We start from the raw sequence: 14,037 nt of genomic DNA, 5'->3' as shown, positions 1-14,037 counted from the left end.
TTCACTGAAATTATAAGTAGATTTAAAGCGACAAACAACATCCTTTTTACGAACGATGAGTTCTATCCGCATGATTGAATGAGTACATCCAAATAAAAAATTACCAAGGAGAAGAGCGAAGCGTCTGGAAAAAATGATTAGTTTGTGAACCGTGAAAACGGCGATTTGGCAGACGGCGCGGAGTCTGCGCGGGAGCACTTTCTCTGCGCAGACGCCGTGCGGCCACAGTCCTTCAGGCATGCGTCGGCGCCGCCCGCCCGCACGCTGCACTCATGCTTCCGGAAATTCAATTTCATTACCATTTCTCGCACCGATATTTTAATCGCAACGATAACCGATGCCGTCGAATGATTTACAGAGCCACGGCGGAACACTCTTGAATCGATCCGCGTCAATCAACAGTGATATTTCGGAAGTCAGACTGGGTCGTTGGCCTCGTGTATGGCCCATGTTTTCGTGTGAACTTCGAGGATGTGCAGTGTGGGTTTCTGAGGCTAAGTCTGTGACACTGTGATACTGTGAGTGTATAATTGTGGGGGACGTGGGAATAAAGATCAAGACGTATTGTGATCGATCCTGTCCGCTGGTGGACTGTCGCCAAGTCATGACGCTCTGGTACACCGATTTATTGGTGAGCTCGTAACGCTAACGTCATTCATTTTAGTTCTCCTGGTTTTCTTCACTGTCACATACAACTCTAGTTACATTTGAATTTGATTTAAAATACATTAAGTATGCTAAAAAAAAAAAAAAAAGTTTTTTTTATACAATATAGGCTTGCGTTTGGCCACAATCACGCCTGATGGAAAGCGAAGATGAGGCCTATGATAAAGTTTAAGTTAAAAAAATTGTCTGTATAATAAAGCTAGTTAGTTAATACATTGATGATAAAACTTGCGCGCGTCATTACATCCATATCGTCATCGTTCTCGATGCTTGATGCAGGTCAGTGATTTCCAATCTATGAAAGAGTTACTTAAACCATAAAACGTTTAAAACTTTATTGCTGTGAAAGTAATTAAATTTCATATAAAGTGTGTTTTTGACACAGACCCAAATCCGGCGTCCAGTCGAGACTATAAATCAATTAAAAGCTAGCGTAAAGACATCGTTAAACTATTGAAGAGTCGTGCAATTCTTTTATGTAGGTAATACGGGGGCGTTATAGCACGTCTCACAATTACTATCATTGGAAGGTATAGGCAATTGACCTAGAAGTAACGTGTTATTACATATAGATGCTTCAGGCGCCACTCCTGCCTAGATATCCATCTATCGGGTCAATTACTTTGGTTAGTTTCGAATTTCTTTCATTTACTTTCTACATAATCGCCCCGGTGGAGAGCGGTCTTGCATCAGTTCTAATTCGGGCAAGTGAAGAATCTCGTTAGGAGTCCCCGCTAATTTACCGTCAGTTAGTGCGTTTCCTGCGGAGGTGCGCGTGCGCCGTTGCGTCAGCGGCCCACTTCGCCGGGCCCGCGCTGACCCGCCAATTACAGCGTGTGAATAGGTTACGACCGTGTAATGTTGTCACCAAAAACATACTCGTTACTTGTTTATGTTTTCATGCGTTAAGCGCCGTAAAAGTAAGTGTGTCGTGCGCCGCGCAGATATTAAATCTTCGTGACTCTCTTTTTGTAATGTTTCGCTGACACTGGTGCGACATTGGTAACTTTCTAGCAAAATCCGCAAAATAGAAATCTCTTTGTCATGGTTCTTTTGATGAGCCATCGCTCGTCGTTACCGAACTGTAAGTTTGACAGGTAGACAATGTCAACTAGTTAATGGAGCGGCGAATGATGATGGCAACTTTTTCTCACGTCAACAATGAGATCGACATGCTCGATGATTATACTCGTATCAACTCACGAAAGGTTAATAGCCATCGCCGAGCATATCATTTAGCTTTGACGACTATAAGTTTCGGCTTTCACTGTTTGAAGAAACAAATTAAGCGTGGTGATTGACTTTTTGTGTACGCTCTCTGCATTCGAAAATAACAATTTAAATTTAAGCGCTTCGCATATAAATTTCGGTGCATTGTCTTGACTCGCCATCTACAGTTAAGGGCTATTTGTATAAAAAACGGCCAAATGCGAGTCGGACGCGCGCACCGAGGGTTCCGTACAAATTTGTGCGTACCTATTTATGAATATCCAGTTTTAGTAGAGTCCGAAAGCAAAATGTACGCAATGTGGGATCATTTTAGGTGGATACTGACATAGACAGACAACATGAAGAAATTAAGATTTCAGACTTTTCTTATTGGTTTCGCCATGTGTATGAACTACATTCATACCAAATTGCAAGTTTCTAAGACTGGTCGAAGTAACCGATGGTTTTGATTCCCCGGATATTTTGTTTTTTTCACCGCTCCAAGACCCCTTGAGACCTGGAGACAGATCTATTTGATATTAATTTCAGCTTGATATACCCACGCGTGCCTAAGAAAAGTATTATGACAGACGGACAAAGAGATCCTATAAGGGGTTTTTTTAACTGATGAACCCTAAAAAGTGAATAATTGCTATAATTATGAAGATGGTATCGGAAGGTGAGGGCCGTGGCGATGCGGCACTGGCCGCGGATCGCGACCGCATTCGGACATTTGCACTTTCGATTTCCTGCATTCGACCGACCATAGCCGGCGGCGCAAATAGACAAACAAACCACTTATCGAGCGCACAAAGCCTCAACTCGACCGTGATGCGGCGTAGGCTGTGCCACTGATCGTGGCATGCTTTTGATTGGAGTTCCGAAGAAACTTGATAAACTTTATTTGCTACTTAAACGTAACGGGTATATTCAATTGGGTACAATTGGCCTTGCTTGCCTAATTAGGTACAAATAAATGAATACTATAAAATTCTTAACCTATTTATATTAGCTCTAATGCACATTAATTGAATGACAATCTTATCTATATAGATATGCATTTCTAGAAAGTCATTCTGAATTAAAGCCATACCTGGCTTGTCGCGAAGTAGCAACGTACCTACCTAATTGGTTTTAGTTCATGGAACTCCTCCAAGTAACACTAGAAGCACATTTACCGTCTCTTTTTAACCTCATCCTTTACCGTTTGACAGAAAGAAATGGTGAATGCGATTATGATTTCAAGTGTGTTAGATAAATGTTTGATTAAATCATTTGGAAGACACTTTGGTCACTGTATGCAATCACTTCCAAAGACTATCTATCTTATTGATTTACCTTTGCGCGGAACCGTCGTTGCTCGGTTTAAGCGGGCTTGGTAGCTTTTTATTTTTCTGTTAATCCGTCGCGCACAGTGGAAGCCGGTGACCGGGTCTGCGCTCTTGATTAATGCTGTCTTTACACCGATAATGGAGCCAAAAACACGAGCCACTTTACAAGCACTTATCTGATTCACTAACTGACTGAATAGACCGTCCGCAATACCCATAATTAGGGGGTGAAAGCTAGGTGCTTTTTATTTAAGATCCGTGAGTGCACGACACGATTTACTGGTAACTTGTTTTTGGTTTGTAATTTCTAAAAACATTATTTTTAATTGACGGTCTTAAAGTAATGGCTCGATTATGATACGGGCGTTTGTGTGATTTACAAGCTGACGATTAACATGTATACTGAATTTTACTGCGTCTGTTTCTGGCGTGAAAGAAGCTGCTAAATGGCCAGAGGGTTGCCACGTTCACGTTATTTTACAATCACGCTTGACGCTCAGAGCGTGTTTGTGTACCTAGCAGCCTACATGAAAGCTTATATTTGAAATTCACCATGAGCTTGGCGATGAAAGGAAACAACCACCAGCACCCAGGACCAGGGCTTACCCTGTTTTGTTGTATTGTGATGCCTACTCTAGTGACAACGGAATCTATAATACATCAGTAGAAGCACTCTTAGCTATAAAATTACCTGCAACCAGCACTTAATTGTTTGTTGGGTATGACTACCGTTACCGACCCTCATGGCATGGCATTGGTGCTGGCGGGTGCGTGCAGATGCAACTACTGGCGCTGCCTACCCTCACTGCACGCCACTACTTCACGTAAACAAATTAGGCAACCCGGTGGAAATCGAGTTATTATGATGCCAAAGCCACTGATCATCATCATCAGCCGTAGGACGTCCACTGTCGGATATAGGCCTCCCTTAGACCTTCAGTTGCCTTTGATTGGATTGGATTGGATTGTAGATGTTCCTGCGCTCAGACTTCTGGCTGGAGGGTGTAGTGTTCCGTCGTTATAGGGTCGCGACGAAAACGACGTTTAAAAATCCCTAATTCGTTTTTTTATATTTTTTTTGTATGTTTTTCTCGAGTTTTTAGGTATCTTTGTATTTTTGTTTACAATTTGAATTTAACAGTGCATTGGAAGCTGTCTGCATCTACCTAATCTAACGTGAACCTGCGGCTTTAACCACGTCATCCGTCCATCTCGTTGGCCACTGCCAACTGGTAGTTCCATAAAACGAAGACGCTTATATATCTTTTTTGTTGTCACAGAGCCCCGGTGCGGTGAGTGGCTCGACCCCCGGCGCGGAGAGTTCCCGAGACACCCTCGACATGCGGTACTCTCTCGCAGCGCTCGCTGACGACTACACCAAACGGAAACATGTCGTGAGGGTCACCACCGCCGCCGGCGCAGAGCTGCTGCTACAGGTAAGCTTTAACCTCACGAGTTCTTGCGTGCTTTACAAATAATAAATCAACAGATAGTGACTGTATAATGTACAGTCGATTTCTTAAGTTCTGAGCAAAAATTCGATCAAAAATATCTGAACATGCTTCTAAGCCGTTCACAATAGTCGTGTTCACTTATGTTTGATCAGTTTTTTGGTCAGAAGTTTAAGAACTCGACTGTACTATTTAAGAAATTTAAATTAATATTAAAATAATGGGTTGGTTTCCTAAAAAAATCTAATAAATCCGTCAGTTATACTATCAGAAAATATTTGACACGTATTTTATCTTTTGTCAAAAAAACAAAAAAAATATGAAGATATAGCCAGTTATAGTTCCACGTGACGTCACACCGTGCTAGAAAGTGTCACGAGCTCCCATTCCCACATTTGGACGCACTTCATCTTTGTAATTTTTTGTTTGATTGACAAAAGAAAAATGTGCGTCCAATATTTTCTGATATAATGTAAACTGACGGACTAAGGGGCTGTTTCACCACCCATTGACTAACTTTAATTGAATGGATGGTGAAACAGGGGGTAAATCCATACTAATATTATAAATGCGAAAGTGCGTGTGTTTGTATGTTTGTCCGTCTTTCACGTCGAAATAGAGCGACGGATCGACGTGATTTTTGGCATAGAGATAGTTTGTGGCCAGAGAGTGACATAGGCTTGCTTTTTATCCCGGAAAAATGCACAGTTCCTGAGGGAACAGCCCTCGAGAACCGAATTCCACGCGGGCGAAGCCGCGGGCAAAAGCTAGTATAATAATAAATTTGCCCAGGAAACTACCCAATTTGTGTCAGTTATATAAGTAAAACTTTGTTGTCGTCCAGGCGGAAGGCCCAGCAGACGCGCAGCGCTGGCTGGCGGCGCTGCGGAGGCACTCCGCCGAGCCGCCGCCCGCGGAGGCTGCGCCCGCGCCCGCCGCCGAGTGCCCCTCGCCGCTGCCGCCGCAGCGGAGCAAGAAAATCGGCCGAAACAGGTCGCCCACTGGTGAGTGCATTAGTAACCTCAATTTTACGATTTCGCAGGCATTTACAAGAAAAAAGACAATAGAAAAATCTATTACAGCACCCGGGACGCACGCTTACAAAACGAGTAGGTAATGCAAGTGGCTGAAACTAAATACCTATAACTAGCCTTGTTAAAAATCACGAAAGTTTAAAACAATTATAATAGAAAAATCTAAATTACGTCAGGGAGACGACAAGAAATGATACCTAATGCACCTATGCCTTTTTTCTGCCAAAAATGCAAATGTTCAATTTGTACGTTTTTGCATTTGTGACTGTACATAATACTTATTATGTATTTGTCAACACACCGTCTAGTCTCCACTAAACAACCAGTCTCCCCGATCGGCCATCAGTTTCGCGGCATCTGTGACCTACCACTTGTACTACTGATGCTGCTGAACTATGTCGATCATCTAGACGAGTCCTCAAGGTATTCCAAAGCATCATTTATTCATCAGGTCCGCCAACGCCGACGTTGCCCTCCTCCCCGAAGAACAAGACGTGGAAGGGTCGCATGGCGAAGCAGCTGCGGCGCATGCACGGCGGCGGCGCGGCGGCGGCGCCCGCGCCCGCGTCCGGCTGGCTCGGCGCGCCGCTCGAGCGCTGCCCCGCCGACCCTGAACACCCGCTCGTGCCGCGAGCTGTCACTTTACCCGCGCATGCTGTTGAGGTAACATTCTCCTACATACACCTCTAATTTCTTTTGAGGTTTTTCCGAACCGGTGCGTGGTACATTTATTTATAAACATTCATAAATGCTTGTTACTTATAAATAGATAGCCTAATTTGCATAAAGATATTTTAACTTTAACTTTGACTTTAACATTTGGTATCTTAATATGAACGTTATTTTTTACTTTGTTTGCAAACGCCGTTGTCGCTAGAGATACAGTGCCCCTAGTGTAAGTTTTCGGCTACAAAATACGTCTCGATCGCGTTCGCGATAAAATCTCAATTTGTATGGAAACACGAACAGCGCCTCTAGTGGAACGTTTGCGATGTTCGTGTTTCCATACGTGATCGACACGTATTTTGTAACCGAAAACTTACACTAGGGGTACAGGCGACTGCGAGCCCATAAAAACATTAAGATAATAGAGTACGAAACTTGATCAAGAAACTTAATAAGATTTATTTAAAGACATTATGAGATTTGAAATACTTGCACGTCTAAGTCTACGTGCCGCTATATATACTTTTGAAGACTCTATTGATGTCAGCAAATTTTTGTACTGAACTGTTTGATGCTTCCCTTGAAATTACGTTACATTACAAATGATTCGTGATCTAGTCGCTAAGGAGAAAAATCGAGATCGTCGACAATATCAAAATGCTATCTATCTTGGCCAACCCAAAGCTTCTAGTTTTCACAGTGTTTAACTTTTGTTTCGTCATTAGGCGTACGGTCTCCGCACAGTGGGCGTGTACCGCGTGCCGGGCAACGCGGCCGGCGTGGCGGCGCTGGCGGCGGCGCTGGACCGCGGGGAGCCCCCGCCGGAGGGCGACGCGCGCTGGGCCGACGTACACGTCGCCTCCAGTCTGCTGAAGGCCTATCTGCGACGGCTGCCTGACCCGCTGCTCACGGCTGAAATGTACCCCGCATTTATCGGTAAGTCTCTTAACCCCTGGTGTGTTTAAGACGCCGATCCGTGTCAAATTTAAGGCTATCTTCTTGTTTTTTATTTGTTTATTTAGTAAAACAAACAGCAGGAAATAATCTATAGTATAAAAGACATAAAAATATTACACATATTATCATGTTGCTCAGGCAAGATAAAAAAACTAAATGTTTATGTAACAAATGAACATGCACCTTATGATTTCAAAATCCATGAACAAAAATATTCTGGGATAAAAATACACGACTACAAACTCAAAATGGAATGGATAGATTTAGAGAGATTTGTCTTAAATATTTTTATTTAAATCAGCAGAAAACCCCCCAACATTGTGACTTCAGAGTTCAACATCTGTAAAACGGTTGAACCGATTTTGATAAAACATATCTAAGAACTATCACTAGAAAACCTGTTTTAAAATAGAAAAATCGCATTCAAATCGGTCCCCCCGTTTAAGAGCTACGGTGCCACAGACAGACACACATAGCGGTCAAACTTATTAGTTTTGCGTCGGGGGTGAAAAACAGATGAGACTAGAATGCAGTACTTTTTTAGTTCCTGCCTACTGGTCTCCACCGCCGTCCTGAGTAGTGGGCGATATCTCGCCCACATCTCGCAGGACACAGGGACACCTGTTATGATAAAAATGTAACTCACTGGAAAAATCTGGTTCTATTTATGGTATTAGGTAACTTCAAACCAGGATTCATCTTTCGAGGTTCATGTGCTAGGTAACTAAATTCCAAAATAAACAGATTAATAGTGTTATGAAGTAGGTAGTTTAATAGGTACACTGGAAGAAGCTTGGGACAATATCAACCCTGAATACCTAAAATCATAAGGTAATTAATTAGGATGTAAAGCCATTTGGTTGCGTTAAGTGTTAAAAAAAATAAGATATCTGAAAAAACTTCTTTGAAATTCGCAATCGCATGTGACAGACGCTTTTTGATGCTTACATAGTAACAAATCATCCTGTACGTGCTCTTTGCGTACACCGAAATCCTAATGAAAATGTTCAAATACAAACGCTCATTAATTTTCGCGAATTGTTGGCAATGAGCCTCGGCTTTTCATCTTACTTTTTGCGAGTTAGTGTAAGTACCTACCGCAAGAGTCGAGTGTTATGTTTCCAACCGAGACATCAGTCGGCAAGTGTTTACGCGAACCATTATAAGTTTAGGCCGAATTCATCTTTCGTCGCGGATTTTTAAAAGTTTATTCCATTTTCAGCGGCCGATCGGTCGCCAGAGCGAGCCCGCGAGCTGCGGCGCTTGGTGCTGTCTCTTCCCGACCCGCACTACGAAACACTCAAGTACCTGATCCAACATTTGCGCAGAGTCGTTGCGCACTCATCTTACAACAAGATGGAAGCGAGAAACTTGGCCATCGTGTTTGGGCCAACGTTGGTGCGCGCGGCGAGCGACGACATGCTCGCAATGGTCAATGACATGTCGAGTCAGTGCCGCATCATCGAATCTTTCCTAACGCACGTGAGTCTTCTTTATTTTTGTCTACAAGTATTTAGACAGTTCTAACTAAATATACGATGAATGATGTGTCGCTTTACCCACTTTATCACGCGCTTGTCATTTGTTAGCTAACGTTTACGTTCTCATTACAGTACGATTGGTATTTCGAAGAGGATGAAGGCGATCCGCCAGTAGAGCCGCCGCCAGCGGCAGAGGAGCACGCTCCCGCGCCATCGCGAGACCTGCTCATTCACAACGTCAAAAAGATCGAAGGTAACCATGGCTCCCGGCCAACATAACTACTTACTTTGGCAAAAGAAACTGACATCCGCGAATCATTCACTGGAGTCTTATTAGCACCATCATTAATCTAACCAAAATAACTTTTCAGGGAAAGACGTGTCGACCCGCGACATAGTCTCCTCGATAATATCGGCGGCGAACAGGAAGATCCAGCGGAAGCCGCGGTCTAAGCCGTCGACGGACAGCAAGAAGTGGGTGGAGCCGGATAAGGGGCGCGCGGAGTCGTCGCCCGGCGCGTCGCCGCCGAACTCGCCGCTGACGTCGCCGCCCGCGCACCTCACCACCACACTCGCCGACTACGACGGACTGCCGCATAGGTTCAGCCGGTCGCACGAGGGTGCCAACAAGTTAGTTTCCTATACACATTTTCAGGGTTCCAAGGCGAAAAAGCTTTTGGGAAAAAAATTGGAATTATTTCATAAATTTCATCTATTTACGTCATGCATACCTGCTTTTATTTATCTACGACATATTCTCCCTTTTTTGTTTTTTGGTTGTATGTTTAGTAAATGGTTCCTTCTAATGTTGAATCTCTTTGCAGAGTGGAGATAGAGTCCATATCAGTGTTGGGCCGCGGTCGCCAAGAGCTCTCGCGGCACACACACACGCTACAAAGCTTCTCCATTGATGGTGAGTTCAATGCATAGACTCTAAATGAGAACTTTTTTATTTCATTCCTAAAAAAATACGCAAAGGTAAAAAATATTTTCAATTTCAATTATTTAAAAAAAAACTTAGATATCACGGCCTCTCCATTTAATGCCTTTAGGGTGTTTCAGTTAATTTGTGTATCGCTTACGAACATAGTCAATAAAAGCTATCTACTATTTGCCCCACTAGGTGTGCAGTACTGACGTCAGAGAATAGACACAGCATTCCCTTTCTTTTGTCCACACTAAAAGGTATAGGAATGTGAGCGTGCGTGTTGCAAGTGTGTGCGTGCTGCGTGTACGCAAGCGGTTCCGTTGCCACGGACGATTAGTTCGCATTTCCACTGGTTAACTTGGAAAAAACACTAAATCGTTTAACCATAAAAAGAAAGTAAATACTTTTTATGTAGATAGAAGTAAAATCATAATAAAGAGTCGTTTCGACAAGTTAATCAGTGGAGAATACGAACGAACGGCGGCTCCGATCAAAACTAACGCTTTGAACCGTCAGCTGCTGACAGCACGGCTTCATGCGCTCGCGCATCCGACGGCCGCCATACATGTCCATACCATGCCCGACGATCACCTCACCCATCATCGTCACGCTCTTAACGTCGCAACCCTAACACGCTTCAGTATTCGTGTCCGAAGGCGCCTCTAGCTGAGCGAGATCTCGTCTAGACGCGCTTTCTCCTTACTAAATCTTCACCGTCCCGAAGGACCTGACAAAACTAACCGTCGCCCAAATTGTCGCAGGAACCGGAGACCTGGTGTCTTCTCTGACGAGCACGTTCGACCAGAAGCTGCGCACGCTGAACAACTCTTCGCCGCTGGACGACGGCAGCATCCCGTACGCGGACGAGCCGGAGCCCGACGAGCTGTCGCACTCCGGCAAGTCGTCCTGCTCGCGCTCCGACGGCAGCTCGGCCGGCGCCGCCAGCGAGCGCGACGAGCGCGTGTCGCCCGCCGCGCGCGCGCAGGAGCTCAAGGCGGCCTGGCTCGCGCGCGACCACCGCCACTCCAGCTCCAGCAGCGACGAGCCCGACCGCGCCTGGCCGCGCCGCGCCGACGACGACGACGACAAGGAGAACTGCCGCGCGGCCCCGAGCGCCCGCGACGACGACAAAGACGTTGACACGCGCTCGCAGCTCTCGGAGACCATGCCCGACAACGACAAGACGCTCGCACAGGCGCTGTACCCCGCGCCCGCGCCCGCGCCCTCGTACAAGCAGCCGCTGCGGCTGGCCAACCCCGAGTGCGCCAAGCGCAACAGCGCGGCGCTCGACGACGGCGACAAGGACGGCGACTGCTCCAAGCTGAAGCGGTCCGAGTCGCTGACGCGCGAGCCCGAGCGCGGCGCGGCGCGCGTGCTGCGCTCCGAGAGTCTCAACTGCCGCGAGCGGCCGCAGCGCTCTGACAGCGTCGGCAAGGGCGAGCGCCTCAGCAAGCTGGAGAAGGGCGAGTGGAACGTGGTGCGGCGGCGCGAGGCCGCCTGGCGCTCCACCAAGCTCAAGCGCAAGAACGGCATGCCGGAGCGCGGCATCAAGCGCCGGCACACGGTGGGCGGCACCAAGGACTTCGACAAGGACGGCTGGAGCGCGCGGCACACGCGCACCTCCTCGCCCGACCTCACGGCCGCGGCGGCCGCGCGCTGGCCCGCGCCGCTCGTGCCGCCGCCGCGCCCGCCGCTCGAGTCGCATGTCTGACACGAGGCGCACTCCCTCTAGAGGACTGTCGACGTCGGCTCTGAGCGCGACCGCGACCTCTCCGATCCGGTACCGACGCGCTCCGCCGGCTCCGGGCCGCAGCTGCGGACCCATACCGGTCGAAATGAACTTCGAGACGCGTGAAGGATTGTATATGTTTTGTGACACGCTCCCCACATTTCATGGACTGGACGCCGGGAGAGAGGAGCTCTATCTTTAACTTTCGCGCGAAGTGGAAACGCGGACTGGATCCCGATTAAACCTATGTATTTCAAAATATTATCGACATTTAATCCTACTATATTGAAGGGGTGAATATAGCTTGAAGTACACGAAGTTTCTTAACTGATTGGACTCCACGATGGGTGCATATTTTTTCGGGTGGTGCTTTTTTTATATATCTAAGTAGTTTTTTTTTAATAATCAGGGCGAAAAAGAAGTTGGGTACCGAAAATCAAGAATATATATGTTTAAAATCTGATTACACGCAGTACCGACCATAATTTGTATCTTCTGCCGACAAGAAAATTTCGCATCGAGAGAGGCTATTATTTTGATTCGACTCAATTGACTGAATAGATTAGGTCACAAAATATCTAAATAAATACATATATAGTATAGTATGAAAAAATACTCAAGTCATTTACGTCATAATATATTGAAGAACTTTAAAATTGCATACATTTTTTTTAAAAAAACAGACATAGGTTAATGTTATAAACGAAAAGTAGAACAATGAAACTAAAGGGTACTTGACTAGGAAAATGTTAAAATTTTTACATTAATTTGTTAACAAATGAAGGCCTTTACCGCTACGCTACAACAGCCTACAGTGTCTACCATTACAGCACAGGAGCCGATTAAGGGCTGTTTTGGGATGGCTGCAAGAGGCGGACACTAGGGCAGCGCCGTACTTCGAAAACAGGGGCCAAACCAATTTTGTTTATTTTAAGTATAAATCACATACATCCAGCATTAAAGCAATGGTACAACCATTGGAAGTACTGAAGTCGAGGCACGGCGCTGCTCTTAGCGAGAAATTAAGCTCACTAAATAATGCCAAAGAATGATAAAGGAAATCGACAATTTGAGAATGCGAGGAGCATACTAGAGAGAAGGCGCGACTCTGAACGGAATGGAAGGATTATGTATCAACGAACTACTGAAGTAATGAGTACTCAACATATCGAGGCAATGAAACGCACTACACGTACCTTGTATTGTCATTACGTTCCATAAATACACCTCGTAGTACAACTCCCCTTGTAGGTTCTGAACTACTCTTGAAGGAGTTGTCGTGAGGCGTTACTTACTGACGTCTTGCGTAATATTACAATACAATTAATATTAGTGCTAGTAGTAGATAGTACATACATACAATAAATGTTAATTAGACTAGACATAAGTATAATACGCACCCGGAAGGGTGCACATGTGACCAGACTATTGTAACACCACGTATATCTAAGGATAACATAGGTAAGGTTTAAGTAATAGGTCGTCGAGATTTACGATAGCGATTATTAAATGGAATTATAAAAATAAATAAATGCATACATCACCTACTTGCCTTTGCAATAGTTTTAGCGGATTTGACTTATATGCACAATTCTCAATGATTATAAAATAGACTTCTATGAAAGTTATTCTGTAGACTCGTCTCCTTGTAACAAAATTATGTACCTAAACGAATATTTTGTATGAATTAATAAAAGTTTTAAACTGTTAGAGATTGATAAAGTATGGACTTAATATTATTTTTACAAAGTTCAACTAGTATTGTAAATAGTGGATGCATTACATACCTACTGACCTACAATAGGAGCCCCGCGCCAGCGCGCCCGCTGCTGGCAACTAACCGACGTTAACACTTCTACAGTGATAATAAGTGATTATTTAGCTTTGTATAAAATGTACATTTCTTTTTATGATTAATTTATATTAAATTTGTTATCGTAGCTTTGTTGAATGCAATTATTTTTTATTGTTTTGTTTATCAAAGAGAAGTATTTTTAGGCTAAATTCAATTGTTATTTATTTGCGAAAGCTGTAAAACGTGATTTGGCACAATTTCTTTTTTAAATTGTAACTAATTTGTAAATACAACGTCGGCAAAATGATGTTTTAGACTTTCGTTCATTAACTATTTTGAAAATTTTATACCATCTTTACGTTAAGGCGATCTCAAGTTTGTTGAATGTTTGCAAAGCGTTCCTTTTAAAGTTTTATTTGTAAATATATCTTTTAAATGCATCATTATTGTAAGTAGACGGTAGGTGGCGGTAGTGTGCCGTGCGTGCGCGCCGGGCACTCCGCTCGTTAGGTACATACATATAAAAGACATGACTCGCTAGTGTCTGCTTGCAAGAGAATTGTATTCAAATAATCTAATTCATATCCTTCGTGTAATCAGCTGTCAAATTCAAATAAACACCATAAGACACTTTGCAAATATGGATGAGTCCGTATTACAATGTTCATTGTCATTGTGTATATTTTGGAGCAATGAAAATAAAATACTGAATCAATTTAAAACTTGTTTCTTTTGAACCCTTATTGAGTAATTTGTCAACTTTATAGTTAACTCGTTATTAAGTGAATAA

General features: G+C 44.2%; 1 protein-coding gene across 9 annotated transcripts in view; it reads left to right on the top strand.

Annotated features, from left to right (window-relative positions):
* The window catches only part of LOC141428304 (rho GTPase-activating protein 23-like), a 385,604-nt gene extending 374,079 nt beyond the window's left edge, over positions 1-11,525 (top strand). For 8 of the 9 annotated variants that reach the window (XM_074088230.1, XM_074088235.1, XM_074088234.1 and 5 more), the window contains 9 exons: positions 4,487-4,642; positions 5,502-5,661; positions 6,143-6,354; positions 7,083-7,293; positions 8,537-8,796; positions 8,928-9,048; positions 9,167-9,425; positions 9,620-9,708; positions 10,485-11,525. In XM_074088230.1, the coding sequence (XP_073944331.1) occupies positions 4,487-4,642; positions 5,502-5,661; positions 6,143-6,354; positions 7,083-7,293; positions 8,537-8,796; positions 8,928-9,048; positions 9,167-9,425; positions 9,620-9,708; positions 10,485-11,434 (2,418 nt within the window). In that variant the 3' untranslated portion in view covers positions 11,435-11,525. Of the gene's footprint in view, positions 1-4,486; positions 4,643-5,501; positions 5,662-6,142; positions 6,355-7,082; positions 7,294-8,536; positions 8,797-8,927; positions 9,049-9,166; positions 9,426-9,619; positions 9,709-9,918; positions 9,981-10,484 lie in introns of all 9 variants that reach the window. The other variant, XM_074088238.1, reaches the window with a different exon arrangement.
* Positions 11,526-14,037: the final 2,512 nt, after the last annotated feature.

Source organism: Choristoneura fumiferana, chromosome 5, assembly GCF_025370935.1.
Source record: "Choristoneura fumiferana chromosome 5, NRCan_CFum_1, whole genome shotgun sequence".
In the NCBI taxonomy this organism is placed as follows: domain Eukaryota; kingdom Metazoa; phylum Arthropoda; class Insecta; order Lepidoptera; family Tortricidae; genus Choristoneura; species Choristoneura fumiferana.
The sequence above is the reverse complement of the archived record's forward strand: the minus strand, read 5'-3'. Positions and strand labels throughout refer to the sequence as shown.